The 18,339-nt window shown below is 35.7% G+C and overlaps 1 protein-coding gene across 6 annotated transcripts in view; it reads left to right on the forward strand.

Annotated features, from left to right (window-relative positions):
• WWP1 (WW domain containing E3 ubiquitin protein ligase 1) overlaps window positions 1–18,339 on the forward strand; it is a 128,809-nt gene that overhangs the window by 90,931 nt on the left and 19,539 nt on the right. For all 6 annotated transcript variants that reach the window (XM_037802833.1, XM_037802839.1, XM_037802837.1 and 3 more), the window contains 7 exons: window positions 1,813–1,867; window positions 1,951–2,035; window positions 2,172–2,300; window positions 11,453–11,528; window positions 11,636–11,707; window positions 13,656–13,744; window positions 17,094–17,253. In XM_037802833.1, the coding sequence (XP_037658761.1) occupies window positions 1,813–1,867; window positions 1,951–2,035; window positions 2,172–2,300; window positions 11,453–11,528; window positions 11,636–11,707; window positions 13,656–13,744; window positions 17,094–17,253 (666 nt within the window). The remainder of the gene's footprint in view (window positions 1–1,812; window positions 1,868–1,950; window positions 2,036–2,171; window positions 2,301–11,452; window positions 11,529–11,635; window positions 11,708–13,655; window positions 13,745–17,093; window positions 17,254–18,339) is intronic.

Here is an 18,339-nt window from a genome sequence, read left to right on the forward strand (position 1 = left end):
CGATTCCCATCCCACCTTCTGAAAAAAACACTTTCATCTGTTTTGGCATACCCAAAATAAAGAAAACTCCTGGAATTGGAGATAGTTTTGTCCAAAAAAATCTCATGCTGTCTAGAAATTCAACCAGTTGGTGATTTATTTATTGCTAGAAGCAAACATCCACAAGAGGAGTGGGGAAAAAAGAAAAAAAAAAAAAAAAAAAACTGCATTAAGTGGGTTTGATTGCTAGAAAAGATAAATTCTAAGTGCCGGGCCTCTCTAGATAGTTTTGGGGCAACCTGAAGAAACCCAAAATGTAGAGGTTAGCAGATAGAAAGGAAGTAGGAAAGAGATGTGGAAAGAATATTTAAATGACTCTTCAAAATCCTGCCTGGGGCTGGCTCTTCTGATTTTTTTCAGAGCTTAAATAATAAGTTTTCATTCTCAGGTCGACCCCACTTGTCCTAGTTATCTGGCTTCTATAGCCAGTAGGAAGGTAGTAGAGCAACCCAGGTTCTCTAGCATCCCTCCCTGCCACCAGTTGCTTGTTCTTGGTGTCTTGTTCTGAAATCTATGGTAAGGTTCCATAGTTTAGCTGTGTACAGTAGACAAGAAATTACGTACTACATTTATTTTTAAGAATAATCTGTATACATGAAAACCTTGGGAAACAGGGCAGAATAAGGTAATAGGTGTTTATTAGAAGTGTGTTCTGCAAATAACAGAATATTCTACTTACAAAGGCCTAAATGGCTAGAGATTTAGTTATCTCATACAACACCAAGTCTGAGGTAAGAGTCCAGGGTCAGGAGTGCATTGGCTCAGTGCCATCAGGTACTTAAGTTCTCCCTACACTTTTGTGCCCTCATCCTTATCAGGCCTTATTCCTGTATCTCAGTCATATGGAGCTACTGCCCTCTGGGCCTCATTTCCACAGTCCAGACAAGAAGAAAGGGAACGAAGAGAAAGGGAAGATGGCTTTTTGAGTCAGCATTCCTTGCCTTTTTCCTTGGAAAGGGATGCCCTCAGCAGGGACTTGTGCCTGTACTGCATTGGCCAGAGTCGGTCACTCTACCAGGCCAGATGCAAGGGAGGTTTGGGAGTGCAGCGTTCTTAAATGGACAGCTTGCTGCTCCTCAAACAAAACAGAGGTTTGGTTATCAAGGAAAGGGTAGAAATGGATATTGAGTATGCAATTTGTGGTATCTGTTATAAGATCATAAAATATTCATCCAAGACACATGTACTTTATTGTTAAATGATTTAAATAATGATTTTTATATTTGTCATTTAAAAAAATTGATAGAATGTTTACATTTTCTTCATAATCCACAGTTGTAGGATTTAATAATGTGTAAGCATAAATGTGTTTTTATAAATGTATGAATATGTAAAAGATACTAATATTAAGGTTTTTATAAGTTCATTTGTTTAAAGGTAATACTGGAGTTTAATATTGGTTTAAACTATAGGCATTTTCTTTAATTCTATTTTTAAACAAATAATATTGCCTTATAATTTTCTATATGCTCTTTTCCCATCTCATCTTGCCAGTTATAGGTTATTATGGAAGGACTAGGAGATTAAAATAGTCACTATGTCGATATATTATTTCTAAATCCTTTTAGAAAAATTTAAGAATAATTTTATCAATTGGTTGTTCTTACCTCATGGCATTTTTAGAACTTTGTGTCTTGAGATTGCTATATCCATGTGCCCTTTTATTTTTATAAATTTACTATAAAATGTGAATCTGCCAAGTGCTTAGTTTATCTCTGCTTTTATATTAAAATACTGTTATTTTATTTCTCCCCCCACTCCTCCTCCAACCAGGCTTCAATGTTAGCTGCAGAAAACGACCCATATGGGCCTTTACCACCAGGCTGGGGTAAGCTCATGTGTTGTTGGTAAAAATACCTGTAATGTATGTATAACAAATACTTATTAAATGCTAGACCCTTTCTCTTTTAGAAAAAAGAGTGGATTCCACAGACAGGGTTTACTTTGTGAATCATAACACAAAAACAACACAATGGGAAGATCCAAGAACTCAAGGGTATGTATATATTTACAGCCTTAGTTAAGTCATCTTGCATGTATCTGTGGATAGAATCCTTGATCTGTGAACTTTTAGCTGTTTGTTTTTAATACCTGGAAGATATTCGCCTTGTGATTATAACTTTATCCTTTAGCCTACAGAATGAAGAACCCCTGCCAGAAGGCTGGGAAATTAGGTACACTCGAGAAGGTGTTAGGTACTTTGTTGATCATAACACAAGAACAACAACATTCAAAGATCCTCGCAATGGGAAGTCATCTGTGTAAGTGAAAACCTGAAGCTCTCCTTAAATTGCTTTTTAATGAGAACATGAGGTTTAGCCTCAAATTTGGTGAAAAATTTTGCTTTTTGGTTCAAGAAAACTTATCTTTGTGATATACCTATCTTTTCTCAACCTCATTACAGAATGGGTTTATAACACATAGTTCTTTAATAATAACAATAGCAAATATTTATATAGTGAATACTATGTGCCAAGGATTGTTGTAAGCACTTTGCATATATTAGCTCATTTAATCTTCCAACAACCCCTTGATCTTCGTGCTAATATTTTGAGATGCTACTATTATTTTCCAAGTGAGGAAATTAAGAATAGCAAGCATAAGTAATTTGTGCAACATCACATGGCTAGTAACAGAGCCAGGTTTCAGACCAAGGTAGTCTATCTGCAGAGTCTCTGCTCTTAGCTGCCGCATCATCCTGCTGCAACAGCAAGGGATGAGATGTTCAAAGAAATTTAGTTTTCCAGATAAAGTTTTCTTAATTAAGCAGCTGACAGATCTCTCCTTCATCCTCACTCTTAGGTGTGATATCTATGCAATCATGAAAAGGTCTTTTGCAAATTCCCACTATCACATTTACCCACCTACTGGCATCTGTCTTCCCTCCCCTTCCTGTATGTGAACTGTCATTGTTTCTATGAAAGGCCATTTCTTCCACTGGTGCTCTGGATCTTTCCCCCTCTTTCCCATTTAATTGCTCCAGCAGTTATCACCTCTCAGTTCTTTCTCTCTTGATTTATTCTCATTAGCCTACAAACATGCTATTATGTCACCTAGATTTAAAAGAAAAAAAAACAAACCCAACTCCATTTTACAAATCCATTCAATGACAATTTGTTTTTACTGCTGTCCTTTACAGGAAAACTACTTGAAAGAGTTATCTCTAGATTCAGTTTCTGATTCTCTCTTAAAGGAAGTTCCACTGACACTGAACTTGTCAAGAGCACCAGTGACCTCCTTATTGCTAATCTAGGGGTTGGTTTGAAGTCTTCCTCTCATGTGATTTATCAAGAACATTTACACAAGAAGTCTCTCCTGGCAAAAATAATCCAGGGTACCATACTTTATTTTATTTTTCTCTGTCGTACTGACCTCATTTCTTCTTCTATTTTGCTTGGCCCCCCATTTGTCCCAGCCTCTTTACATTGATATACCCAGAACTCCGTTCTTAGATCTCTGTTTTATCTATACTACCCTCTCATGTGTCTCTCATCCAGTGTGATGCTTCTAAAAAACATCTCTATGCTGATGACTCACAAATTTATCACTCAGACCTCTTGAAATTTCACTTCATATATGCAACCATTTACCTGACGTCACCATATGGATGTCAAAGGTGAACTTCTTCCTGATGGCCCCCATAGAACCTGTTCTATTTGCAGTATTCCCTGTCTCGGTTACTGACAACTCTACTTCTCTCTATGCTCAGGGCAAAAATCTTGGATAATTCTTGACTCCTCATTCTCTCTTACCTCACATATACTCCATTTAGAATTCTAGTTACCTCACCTTCAGAATATATCCAGAAATCACTTATGTCTCACCACCTCCACTGCTGTCACCTCGGTCCAAGCTACTGTTGTCTCTCACCTGGAGTGGTGCTGTCGTCCTCTGATCTCCCTGCTTGATACCTGTAACTAAAAAATAAGTCATGCCTCTGCAACAAACCCTTCAGTGAATTCCATTTTGTAGAGAAAAGCAAGGTCCCTACAGTGGCCTACCGGACCTCACAGGATCTTACCTCTTTTTCTCTCTTCCTCATGCATTCTGCTCCAGCTTCACTGACTACTTAGCAGCGAACCCTTAGGCAGCTTCAGTCTCCGGGTATTGCCCTTATTCTCTCTGCTTGGTATTCTTTTCCCAGATATCTGTATGTCATATATCCTCTCCTTCAAGTTTTTGCTCAAATGTTACTTTCTGTGTGAATCCTGCTCTGTTCACCCTTTTTAAAATTTCAAAATTCTTCTTTTGCCATACTACTACTTATCCTCTTCATGCTGCCTTTTTTTTTTTTTTGAGTGGTGGGAACAGTAAGACACCTCCTTCTAACACATTACATATATAATTATTCATTAGTTTGTTGTGTATCTCCCTCATTAGTACTTAAGTGCCTCTAAAATAGGCATTTTAATCTTTATTTACAAATAATGCTTTTAGTGCCTAGGAGAGTGCCAGGTACATGGGGTATTTGTGACACTTGAACCTGACAACACAAGAGAAAATGTTGCATCCATTCCAGAATGTTCCCTAAGATTGTGAACATTCTTTGTACCTGTTTCTCGGACTCTCACTCCACAGGCAAGAGACCCACGCCCTCTCAATGTGAATTAGACCATACTGCAAAATCCACATTCCCAGATGCTGCCCACTCTGCCTCTTCCCTCACTGACCAGCTGAGCTGTGTAACCTGTATTTCACCACATGTTCCTAGGAATTGGATTTTACTTTGCTTACTGTCACCAGCAGTAAATGTTTTGGTTTCAGGATAGGTTTAAGGTGTAGTAGAATTTCCTTCCCTGTCTAGGGTCTTTGTCAAAAATTTTCTTCAAAATAGTGAATAGTGTACTTGAACATTTCATTTAATTAACTACTTAACAGAAGATCCATCCATTCATCTGATCTTCCCGTGTGTGTGCGCATATGTGTTTGTGTGTGTATGTGTGTGTTTTCCTGTTGTTGTAATAGCCCCCATTGCTCAAGCCTCTATTGCCCCCCTAAATATGATTTTTACTTCACTCCTAGCAAATAACTATCCAATGGTCATTTGTAGGACCCTAGTGCACTCCAAATTCACAGTGAATATTATTGAATATTAAGTATTCAACATTATTATAAATTATTATGTGTTTTTCTTTTAACTTACTTTGAAGTAACTTCAAACTACCAGGAAAGTTGCAAAAATAATGCAAAAATGCTACATAGAACTCCAATATACCCGTTCACCTGGATACCAAGATTTACCAGCTTTTAGCATTTTGTATCCATTATTACTTCTTTCTCTCTCTCCCTCTGTCTCTGTCTCTCTCTCTATTTGAGCTTAAGTTGTATACATCATTCTCCTCTAACACTTAACACTTCCTGGTACATTTCCTGAGAACAAGCACACTGTGTAACCCAGCTAAGTTCACCTATCAAGTTCAAGAAATTTAATGTTGCTACAAAGCATGCAATCCATGTCCCAGTTATTTTCAGTTGTCCCAATAATGTACTTTTTTTTTTCTGGTTTGGAGGCTTTTTTATTTTTTTAAATTTTATTTTAATAACATATGCAACCTAAAATTTCCCCCTTTAACCACATTTAGGTATATAATTCAGTGGTGTTAATTATATTCACAGTGTCTTGTTACCATCACCATCATCCATTGCCAAAACATTTCCATCAACCCCAACAGAAACACTGTACCAATTAAGCTTTAACACTCTATTCTCTACTCTGTTCTTAGCCCCTGGTAGCCTGCATTCTAGTTTCTGACTCTGAAATGAATTTGCTTATTCTAATTATTTCATATCAGGGAGATCATACAATATTTGTCCTCATGTCTAGCTTATTTCACTCTCTTATTTCACTGTCTACAAGGTTACTTCATGTTGTCAACACGTATCTGAACTTTGTTGCTTTTCCTGGCTGCATAATATTCCATTATATGCATATACTACATTTGGCATTTGGGTTGCTTCCATCTTTCAACAGTTGTGAATTATGCCACTGTGAACATTTGTGTGCAAATATCTGTTCAAGTCCCTGCTTTCAATTCTTTTGGGTATATACCTCATAGTGGGATTGCCAAGTCATGTGGCAGTTCTATACTTAGCTTCCTGATGAATCACCAAACTGCCTTCCACAGCAGCTGCACCATTTTACATTCCCACCAACAATGAGTGAATGTTCCTGTTCCTCCGTGTGCTCTCCAACACTTATTTTTGGATTTTTAAACATTGTAGTCTTTCCAATGGGTGGGAAATGGTATGTCTTTTTGATTTTGATTTGCATTTCCCTAATGGCTTGTGATGTTGAGCGTCTTTTCATGTGCTGTTTTGGTCATTTGTATGTCTTTCTTGGAGAAACTACTATTCAAGTCTTTAGCCCATTTTTTTTATTGGGTTCTTTGTCTTTTTATTCTTGAGTTCTAGGATGTCTTTATAAATTATGGGTATTACACCCTTATGAGAGATGAGGTTTCCAAATATTTTCTCCTATTCTGTAGGTTGTCTTCTTACTTTCATGAAGTCCTTTACACGAATTTTTAAATTTTGATGAGGTCTTATTATCTATTTTATTCTTTTGTTGCTCGCGCTTTTGGTAATCACTTTGAGTATAATTGACGTTTTGATAGTATTTAGTATTCCAATCTATGAACATGAAATATCTTTCCATTTAGGTCTTCTTTGATTTCCTTTAGTAGTTTTTTTGTAGTTTTCCGTATATAAGTCCTTTTATGTCCTTTAATAAATTTATTCCTAGATATTTCATTCTTTTAGTAGTTACTATAAATGGATTTCTAAAAAGTTTCTTCTTCACATTGTTCATTACTAGTGTATAGAAACACAGCTAATCTTTGGGTGTTGCTCTTATACTCCACCGCTTTGCTGAATTTTCTATTAGGACTAGTAACTTTGTTGCAGATTTTTTGGAACTTTCTCTATCTATATCATCTGCAAATAGAGAAAATGTTACTTTTTCCTTTCCAATTTGGATGCTTTTTATTTCTTTTTCTTGCCTAATTGCTCTGGCTAGAACTTCCAGTACAATCTTGAATAAAATGGTGGCAGTGAGCATCCTCACCTTGTTCTAGATCTTAGAGAAAAAGCATTCAGTTTTTCACCATTAAGTATCATGTTAGCTGTAGGTGTTTATTTATGCCCTTTATCATGTTGAGGAAGTTTCCTTCTGTTCTTAGTTTTCTAAGTGTTTTTATCAAGAAGGGGTGCTGGATTTTGTCATATGCTTTTTCTGCATCGATTGAGATGATCATATGTTTTTCCCCTTTCATTGTGTTAATGTGGTATATTACCTTGATTTTCTTATGTTGAACCACCCTTGGATACTTGGGATAAATCCTACTTGATCATGATGTATTATTTTTTTAATGTGCTGCTCGATTCCGTTTGCTAGTATTTTGTTGAGGTTTTTGATCTATATTTATAAAGGATATTGGTCTATAGTTTTCTTCGCATGTAGTATCTTTATCTGGCTTTAGTATGAGGGTGATGTTGGCCTCATAGAATGAGTTAGGGAGCATTCCCTCCTCTTCACCTTTTTGGAAGAGTTAATTCTTCCTGGAGTGTTTGGTAGATTTCACCTGGGAAGCTATCTGGTGCGGGGCTTTCCTTTGGAGATTTTTGATAACCATTCAGTCTTTTTACTTGTAATTGGTCTGTTGGGATCTCCTGTTTCTTCTAGAGTCAGTGTCGGTAGTTTGTGTGTTTCTAGGATCTTGTCCATTTCATCTGGATTGTCTAATTTGTTGGCATACCATTGTTCTTGATATTCTCTTGTGATTCTTTTTACTTCTGCGTCATAAGTTATAATGTTCCCTGTATCATTTCTGATTGTAATTATTTATGTCCTCTCTCTTTTTTCTTTGTCAGTCTAACTAAAGTTTTGTCAATATTATTGATCTTTTCAAAGAACCAACTTTTGTTTTTGTTTTTGTTGATTCCATTGTTTTATGTTCTTTATTTCATTTATTTCTGTTCTAATCTTTGTTATTTCCTTCCTTCTGCTCGCTTTGGGTTTAGTTCACTGTTCTTTCTCTGGTTTCTGCAGGTGTGCTGTTATGTCTCTGATTTTGGAGCTCTTCTTTTCTAGTGTAAGCATTTAGGGCTATAAATTTCCCTCTGAGTACTGCCTTCACTATGTCCCATAAGTTTTGATATGTTCTATTCTCATTTTCCTTCATCTGAAGATATTTCCTGCTTTCTCTTGTAATTTCTTATTTGACCTATTGATTGCTTAAGAGTATTTTGTTTGTCTTCCATGTATTTTTGGATTTTCCAGTTCTCCATCTGTTAATTGATTTCCATCTTCATTCCATTGTGGCCAGAGAAGATGCTTTGTATAATTTCAGTCTTTTTAAATTTATAGAGACTTGTTTTGTGACCTAACTTGGTCTATTCTGGAGGTTAATCCATGTGTACCTGAGAAGAATGTGTATCCTGCTGTTTTTAGGTGCAGTGTTCTGTATATGTCTATTAGCTTTAGTTGTCATATTCAAGTTCTGTTTCCATATTGATCTTCTGTCTAGATGTGCTATCCATTGATGAAAGTGGTGTATTGAAATCTCCAGCTGTTATTATAGATGTGTCTTTCTCTCTTCAGTTTTACCATTGTTTGCTGCATGTATTTTGGGGCACTGTGGTTAGGTACATGAATGTTTATGGTTGTTATTTCTTCTTGGTGGCCTGACCCTTTTATTAATATATAGTGTCCTTCTTTGTTTTGTGTAACAGATTTTGATTTAAAGTTTAATTTGTTCATTATTAGTATAGCTACCTCAGCTCTTTTTTTTATTTGTGTAGAATATCTTTTTTTTTCTTAGTAGAGTGTTTTTTTTTTTTCATGTGTTGTGTTTTCCCATCCTGTCACTTTCAACCTATTTGTGTCTTTCAGTGTAAGCTGAATCTCTTCTAAGCAACATATAGCTTGTTCATGCTCTTTTATCCATTCTGCCAGTCTTTGTCTTTTGATTGGGGTGTTTACTCCATTAATACTCAGTGTTACTATTGATAAGGCAGGACTCATTTCAGCCATTTTGTCCTTTGATTTTTGTATGTCTTATATCTTTTGTCTCTCTCTCTTCCTTTTTTGTAGCCTCTTTTGTGTAGTTGATTATTTGTGATTTATCTGATTGAGCCCTTTCTCATCTTCATTTCTGTGTATTTTTAAAATACTTTCTCTGTTTTTACCCTAGGGTTTGTATTGAACAACCTAAGTCTTTAACCACCTAGTTTGAAAAGATACCAACTTAACTTCAGTACCATACAAATTCTTTGCTTCCATATATCCCTCTGTTTTCCCCTCTTTGTTATTTTTGTCACATATTACCTCATATTTTGCTTGCCTGTTAAGAGGAAATACAATTATTTCTTATTCAATTGTATTCTAACTCTTAAAGGAAATAAAGGGTAGAGTTATATACTGAGGATACAGTACTATTAGGTTTTGCATTTATCCATTTAGTTACCTTTACTGAAGATCTTCACTTCTTCACACTTCTCCACACCACTCTCTCCTGTCTTTTCTTTTTAACATGAAGAACTCCCTTTAGCAGTTTTTATAGGATAGGTCTTTTGGTGATGAACTCTCTGTTTTTGTTTATCTGTGAATGTCTTCAACTTGCCCTCATTTTGAAGGACATTTTTGCCAGATAGAGAATTCTTGGCTGGTAGTTTTTTCTCTCTCAGAACCTTAAATATACCTCTCACCTCCACGATTTCTTCTGAGAAATCAGCACTAAGTCTTATTGAGGATCCCTGGTTAAGTGATGAATCACTTTTCTCTTGCTGCTTTCGGAAGTTTCCCTTTACTTGGCATTTGGCATTTTGATTAATATTTGTCTTAGAATAGGTCTATTAGGGTTTATTCTGTTTTGAGTATGTTGCACTTCTTGGACATGTATATTTTAAGTCTTTCATGTGAGTTGGTAAATTTTCAGCCATTATTTCCTCAAATATTCTTTCTGCCCCTTTTCCTTCTGGGACTCCCATGATATGTATGTTAGTTTGCTTAATGCTGTCACACAGGTTCCTCAGACTCTGCTCAAATTCTTCTGTTTTTTAAACTGTATGATTTCGATTGTTCTGTCTTTTAGTTTGCTTATTATTTCTTCTGCCTCTTCAAATCTGCTGTTGCATGCCCCTCATGTATTTTTAATCTCCATTGTGTATTCATCCCCATAATTTGTTTCTTTTTAAACTCTAATTCTTCTTTTCATTTACACAATGCCTTGTAATATCCTTTAGCTCTATATGCATTTTTAGTTCTGTCCATATTTTCCTTTAATTCCTTCAGTTGATTTAGGAGATTTGTTTGAACGTCTTTGATTAGTTATTCTAAAGTCTTTGTGTCCCCCTCAGTTTTAATTCATTCCCTTGACTGAGCCATATCTTCATGTTTCTTAGTATGGCTTGTGACTTTTTTTTTGCTGATGCCTGGATATCTGATTATTTTGATATGCTAACTTGGAAAGTCAGTTTCTCCCTTTTGCCTGGGGTTTTATTGTACGTGGGCTGTCTGTTAAGATTCTTCTTCAGCACTTGGTCCAGCTTATATTGAACCTTTAGAGGAGCCTGTTTTTAACTGTCACATTTTTTCAGGTCTTCTGCCCTGTATATCCAGTGCAGCTTTTGAGATTGCCCTTTTTTGTGCAATTGTTTCACCTCTAGGAGAACATTTCCTTTCATCTATTACTTCTCCAGGAGTCCTGGGCTGTTCAGTTTATTTTTGTACAGATTTTCCTCCCCAGCAGCTATAATTGGTTCAATTGCTCTCCCATGCTCACCGCCCCCTTCTCATTACAATTTTCAGTCCTTGGGTCACCCTGCCTCAGTTTTCTCTTTTTTCCGTCAGGCTTTTCTGTCTCCAGTAACTCCCACATTAGGATAGGCCACCCCAGGGAGCCAGACAGAGTTCAAAATGTCCAAAACAAGTTGGGTGTGTATACTGCTTGCCAACAGTTCCCCCCCAGATCTCTTGTTTCCTGGGGGCCCTTTTGTATGCATATGCTCACCAACAGCTTGGGCTCCGCCCTGGGTCTGTGTGGGTGAATGTGCATGGGTTTCTAAATTGCCGCTCTGAGTGGCTGTGTGGTGCACAGCCATGGCAGGAGGGGCCTGGGTCAGAGTGCTGCTGCTGCGTGACTTAAACTGTGCGGGACCGAGTGAAGGGAAGAGGTCCAGACGGGCAGGTTGGAGTTACAGAGCTCTTCATTTCTTTTTTTTTGGTGTTTTTTTTTTTCCCCCTTTGATTCAGTGTGTTTAGAGTCTTTCTCCAGTCTCTAGTATCCTCTGTAGTTCCAAGCAAGTGGGATTTGCCCTTTTATTAGTTGTTTTTGAGGGGAAACTTTTCCAAGGATGTGTTAAATCGCTTTCTTGAGGACATCAATCCTGATAATATGATTTTTCTTTTCTCTAGAACGAAAGGTGGTCCACAAATTGCTTATGAACGCAGCTTTAGGTGGAAACTTGCTCATTTCCGTTATTTGTGCCAGGTACTACAGTGGTAAATAAATCTTATCTTCATAATCATTTAGTCTTACCATTACACAACACACATACTATAGCTTACGTGATATTACGATATTATTTTTGTTTCCAGTCTAATGCACTGCCCAGTCACGTGAAGATCAATGTGTCCCGACAGACACTGTTTGAAGATTCCTTCCAACAGGTAAGGAATATCTTACCAATACTAAAACAATACTACTTTTCTCACTGTAGTGTATTTTAAGGGAGTTAGCGTTTCTGTACAGAACACATCTGTAATAGTGGCTATGACATACTGAGTTCCAACGTAATAATAGTCATAATAAATCCTGCCATGTATTGTGTGATTGTCATGTGCTTGGCACTGGCATCTTACATTCATCATTTCATCCTCAAAACATCCCTTTGAGATAACTCCTATCATTATCTCTATTTTATAAGTAAAGGTACTGGGGCTGAGAGACAAAATAATTCTGATTTATCTGTGTATGTACTAAAATAAAGCTTAAATAGAACTTAGAACAAGTTGATCTATTTTACTTTGCTAAGAATTTATTAACTCAAAAAAAGTTTGATAATGGCTACCAATTTAAAATTAAATTGGTAGATACTGCATTCCATTTGAATGTTCATGTAATAACCCTAATGTTAATTCCTCCCTCTAGATTTCTGCCTGTGTGTCATGATTTCAAAGAGACCTTGCATGAACACACTATTCAGAATAGCAGTCCCTGTTCATCTTCCTCAGAGTCACTTCCTATCCGTTTCTGGTACTTTATTCTTCTTCGTAATGTTTATCACCACTTGACATTATATATTTATTTGCTGTCTGTCTCCCTTTATTAAAATGTAAGATCCATGAGAGTCAGCTATTTTGTTTACTGTTATTCCCAGTACCTGGAATAGTGGCTGGCACAGAGCAGGCATTTAAGGAATATTTTGTGAATGAATAAATCAGTATAACACGTCTGCCTTTCCTGAATCAGCTGCAGAATATGGGAAGATTAAAAAATCTGAATGTTGTCAGCCTTTTTTTCCTAATGAAGTAGAGAATTTTTCATGAATCTTCACACTCTCCTCCCAAGTATTACAGTCTTGAAATAAAATTCCCTGTGTATATAGATACACTGGGACTTTTAGCTATACTTTGTACAGGTCCAAATGAAATAGCACCCTGAAATGAGAGAGACATTCAAATCCTAGATCAGTTTTACTAGTTATTGGGCTTTGGGCAAGATACTTAATGTAACTATCATCAAGACTGTTTGTTTGTTTGAGTCGATTCTTTCTTGGCACAATAAATGTGTCAAAATGGATCAACTGGCTCCAAGCTCCGTTTAAGCTGTTAGTATGTATACATCTAGATTCACGGTAGACTTTATTTTTTTCTCTACTATAGCTTGAGGAGAGTCATGGTCTATGTGGAGTGCAGGACTGAACCCATCTGTGACTGCCCCTAGGCAGAGGCCTGCTGGGGAGCTGGGTCCTGACCCAGACGTGCCGGTCTTGGCTTTGGTTCTGACACCTGTGTGGTGGAAGTAATTCATTTTTATCCAAAAGTAAAGCGTTTACTAGTAACCTTGATGCAAACTATTAAGGATTACTAATATTCAATATAGCTGTTATCCTATGATACAGTATGAGTATAAATTCATCATTTTATAAATGATTATAAACATTTTATAAATGTTATATAGCTGAGTTCATTTTCTGAGAAGTGGGAATGCATGTATTAGCCAGACAGACAACAAGGTTTTTTTTATAATGTCACTAGTCAGAAGAATTTACATGTCATCTTTTAAAAGATTTTGGTACTAATTTTAGGGAGAGGGGCAAGGGGAATTTTTTCTAGCCTTGAAAAAGCTTCCGGTGCCAAACTCGTCTTCTCTTGCCACCAACTAAAAGAAGGGCTCTTGTTTAACACCTGAAGAGGGGAAAGAGAGACTATATGAAAGTGAATCAGAGAAAGCATAATAAGTAAGTCTTTACCTGGTGTGTGGAACAAGTCATTTGATCCCTTGATCAAAGGCACTGTTTTATGAGATAAGGAAATATGTAATTTTGAAAATACAGATGAAATTTTAATTGAATTGTTTTGAAAGAAACTTTTTCATGTTTTTGTTTCTAATTAGATTATGGCATTAAAACCATATGACTTGAGGAGGCGATTATATGTAATATTTAGAGGAGAAGAAGGACTTGATTATGGTGGTCTAGCAAGGTAAAGGAAAAAAACAAATCTGCTTTGAAATAAGTATCTCATTGTTATACAGTGGTTGTATTCTTGAAAAGCTATATGATTATATTTTTCCAATAGCAATCCAGAATTATTTTTAAAAAGAAAAATTATTACTTGACTTGGTTATCCTTCTGTACATTTCTGTGTGCATATATATACACAAATTTGTATATATATGTGATCTAGTATGCATTTGTCTTTTTTTTAAAACAGAATTTTATAATATACATGATATAGCAGTATACTTCTGTCATATATCTTGGACATCTTTCCATATCAGTTTATATAGGGCTAATATTTTTTTAAATGACTAAACAGTATTCCATTGTACATAGAAATCATAATTAATGGATCATCATATATAAGGTTTCTTATTTTTTGCTTTTGTAACATCATAAATTGGTTTTATGTTTGTGTTTTTAGTCCAGTCTGAGTATTTTTTCTTTGGAGAGTAAAGTTTTCTCCATTCACTAAATATGTTGTTAACAGTAGATACTTGTGAAACATTATGAGTGGAAAATCCTTTAAAATTTTAATTTTACTCCTCAGTTGGCCTCACCCAAACCTAATTTGATCATTTATTTTTTATTAAAACACATCCATTAAATCTTTCCAAAGAATTCACTATGTTTTTCATAGAAAACAGATCTTCTTTTGAACTTATATGTCACAGGTATACAAAATTAAATAATCATAATTTTTAAAACAATTGGCAGAAAGAGATATGGGACCAAGCATGACTGGAAGGAGCAAATATATGTGGAGTTATCTGTTTTGCTTATATTACAATATTTCCTCATCCAAAACATCATTAATTAAGAAGCTTTTCCAGAAAAGAAACACTACTTGCCATAATAAATATTCAGATCACATCTATTGTGCTTTATCTCAATATCAGAAATGTTAAGACATTAAAAGAAAGGTACACCTTAGAAATAAGAAAATATGGTTATTTTTACAGTGTTGACTTTATAATGTTTACATTCTTGTCTGAACCCATATCTGCTTCAGCTTTTTGGGTTTAATTTTATATTGTGATGACTTTCAATGTATTTATCCAATTCCTCCGTGCCATGGTTTTCTTATTCCTAAATCTTTATTTTGATTCATGTACTGGTTGGTTAGATTTATCAATCAAATGGTCTGTTCACGTGTTCACAAGGATGATGCATTCCTGGAGTCTTTGCATGTTGAAGAACGTGTTTCCTGTTGATTTTTACATAAACAACTTCACTCTGTCTCTCCTGAACTCTGTAGCTGTTGCTTCACTGTCTTCTGACGTTGAGCTTCAGTGCTGTGAAAGGAGAGGCCAGCCCTTGTAGAAAACTTTTTCCCCTGGGTGCCCATACAGTCCTTTTCCTTGATGTTCATTGATTTCATTGTTGATTGTTTTAAATCTTTTTTTTTTTTTTAGAAACATATTAAGATTTTCCTTAATTTGGGGGAAATTTTCTTCTATTATGTATTTTAATATTCTGTTGCATTTTTCTTCAGGATCTTCTGTCATGGGTACTGGAATCTCTTGTCAAGTCTTGCATGTCTGTCATTTTTCTGAACAGTTTTATCTTTGTGCTTTTCCATTTTGTTTTGATTTTTCTCAACTGTCTGTGTCATGTTACTGTTTGCAGTACTGCCCTGTTTTTCTTTAGTGGTTTTATTGTTTTTTACATCTGGGCTCTGTTTACTCATGTATTATCTAATAATTTTTTTCAACCTCTTGTATTTTAATTTTTTTGAGAGTATAAAGAAGGAGGTGTCTAAAGTTAATTCTTCCTTTTGCTAGTTAAGAATTATTCCTTTTTTCTGCTAGTATCTGGGTATTGGTTAGGCCCCAAGTGATAGCCATGCTGCTTTTTAAATGGCTTCAGTTTTCTCTGGGCTACTGTTTGCTGAAAGTGATCTGAAGCAATTGGAAATTTTATTTCCAGTTGATTTTTTTTTTTTTTTTTTTTTCTGTCTAAACACATTGTTCATAGCTCTACTCAGCCCTTTTCCCTAGGGGCATGTCTAACCTTAGCCTCTTTGCAGAGGGAAGTGAACTTGGTTCAACTACTGTGTTGGTACTAGCGTTTGAGACTGGATTTAGTTTTATTCATTGGTGTTTATCATTTCTCAGTCAGTTTTGTTTAGGAGCTGGTTGTCTCTCCCTCCTTTTTTTACCCTTCAGGCAATTTCTTGGATTGGATTTTAATTACTTGACAATATTCAAAAAAAACCAAGAAATTATGCTTAGTCGAGATTTCTGGCTTTTCTTTAACAACACTAGACCCATGTTTCTACCTTCTCACCTGGCATCAGTTGGTTGAAGCAGAGTAGCTGCTTCCCCTTTGGAGGAGCATATACTGTATTTTACTATGATGCCCACTACTGCCTAGCGGTCTAAGGACTGTGAAAACATGCCTAGAAATTCTTCTTAAAACCAATAATAACTTTTATCAGGGCTGCAGTCAGGAATGGGGTTGTTGTGGCTGAGTAGAGAATGTGAACCCTATCTAGAGAAGGAAGCCCCCTTTCCTCATTTATTAACCACTGCAGGCATTTGAATTTGGAACTCTACTTTAGAAGAAATAGCTATTGAAAAGATCTTTTTGAAAATTAAGTATTTATTTTATAATATAGATTATCAGTCCTTTATCTCATTGGATTTTATATATTGAACATGTAAAAAATGCGACCAAAAGGTGGTAAAAAGTTAGGAAATGTTTATCACATTTATAGATTTCACCTTGTTAATTTTAATTATTAATGCGATGAAGATAAAACTAAATCTCTTTCATAGCATCAATGCTGTGTACACCAGTGTCACCAACAAATATTTGTTAAAACCTATTGTGATAGGTTCTAGAATGCCTGTAAGAGCTAAGAATACAAAACATATAAAAAAGCATGGTTTTTGCCTTTGAGGGGCTTATAGTCTGGTGGATGGAGCAGGTTGTGTGCATAAAAAGGAGTATTTTCATTGTGTTCAGTGACTTATAAATAAGTAAGCTATAAAGGAATTCAGAGAATTACCGAAGGAGGATTTGAGCTGAGCTTGAAAGGAAAAGGAGGATCTACCTGCGCTAAGTGGAAGTTAAGGAGACATACCCATACAAAAGCAGTAGAAATAAACATACTATGAGTGAGAAACAGTGAGTTTGTAGTTTGGCTACACCACAGGAACTGGTAGGTAACTTTGAAGGGAGGGCCAGATTATAGAGGTACTTAAATAAAGGGCAACAGATTGAGTTCTGTTGAGCAGAGGTATGATGTAGGTATGGGTGTATTCAGTGTCTCTTTTAAAATTCACATATATGCAATTTTTTTAAAACCTTGATTTATTTTCTCATAGAGAATGGTTTTTCTTACTTTCACATGAAGTTTTGAACCCAATGTATTGTTTATTTGAGTATGCTGGCAAGAACAACTACTGCCTGCAAATAAATCCAGCATCAACCATTAACCCAGATCATCTTTCATACTTTTGCTTCATTGGTCGCTTTATCGCTATGGTGAGTTCTTCACTTTGAGTCTTTTAATTTGTTTGTTTTATTTAAACTTTGCAGATTTCCAAAGTGTTTTACATAGGACTTTAAAAAATGATAAGCATTATCTTTGTTTTTGGAGATTCACAGATTTTATTACCAAGGAAATTTGCCTAGAAAATATCAAAATTTATTTTTTGAGTATCTGCATGAAATGAAGGTTATGAATCTGAGGATTAATTAAACAGCTATGTAGTCTTTAAAAGTCTCTTCATTTTAAAAATTAAAACCTAATTATACAATAAAATTGCATTAAAAAAACTAATTATAATATGACTACTTTTCTATAAAAGGAGAATCTGAATTTTCTAATTGTACTTGATTGGTATTTTTTAATTTCCAAAGCTTTTGCAGAAGCTCTGTGTGACTATTGTCTTTTGGGAAGTGTTTTTATTTACTTATTTGCACTTTGTTAATTCATTAGGCAATGTTTATTGAGCTCCTATCATTACACCAAGTACTGTTCTAGGCACTGGTGGTGAGGTCATGAAAAACAGACACAGTTCTTGCTCTCAGGGATCGTAAATTCTGTTGGAGGCAGATGAGTAATAAATATGTGCTGAGGGAAAAGACAGTGTTGCTCTTTTATGTAGTATGGTTAGAGGAGGCCTCTCTGATGGATTACACATGAACAGACATGAAGAAAGTGAGGGGCTGAGTCTTACAAGATATCTTGGAGAAGAAATTGTAGCCATAGGGAACAGCAAGACAAAGGCCCTAAGGTGGCAGCACATTTTTAACTGAAAAACAGCAATGAGGCAAGTATTGCTGGGGCAGAGTATGAGAGAGAATGTGGTAGAAGATGAGGTTGAGAGGTGCTATGTGGAACCTTTAGGAAATTTACTTAAGGGTTTGAAGCAGAGGAGTAATATAATCTAAGTAAACATGATCTGACTTAAATTTTACCAAGCTTGCTTTGCTGCTGTGTAAAGAAGAGATTCTAATTGGGGCCATAGGAAAGCAAGGGTGGAAGCAGGGAGACCTTTTGCAACAATACAAAAGGACCTTCGTAGCAGGGGAAATAGTTTAAATTCTGTATATGTTTGGAAGGTA

Source organism: Choloepus didactylus, chromosome 14 (assembly GCF_015220235.1).
Source record: "Choloepus didactylus isolate mChoDid1 chromosome 14, mChoDid1.pri, whole genome shotgun sequence".
In the NCBI taxonomy this organism is placed as follows: Eukaryota; Metazoa; Chordata; class Mammalia; order Pilosa; family Megalonychidae; genus Choloepus; species Choloepus didactylus.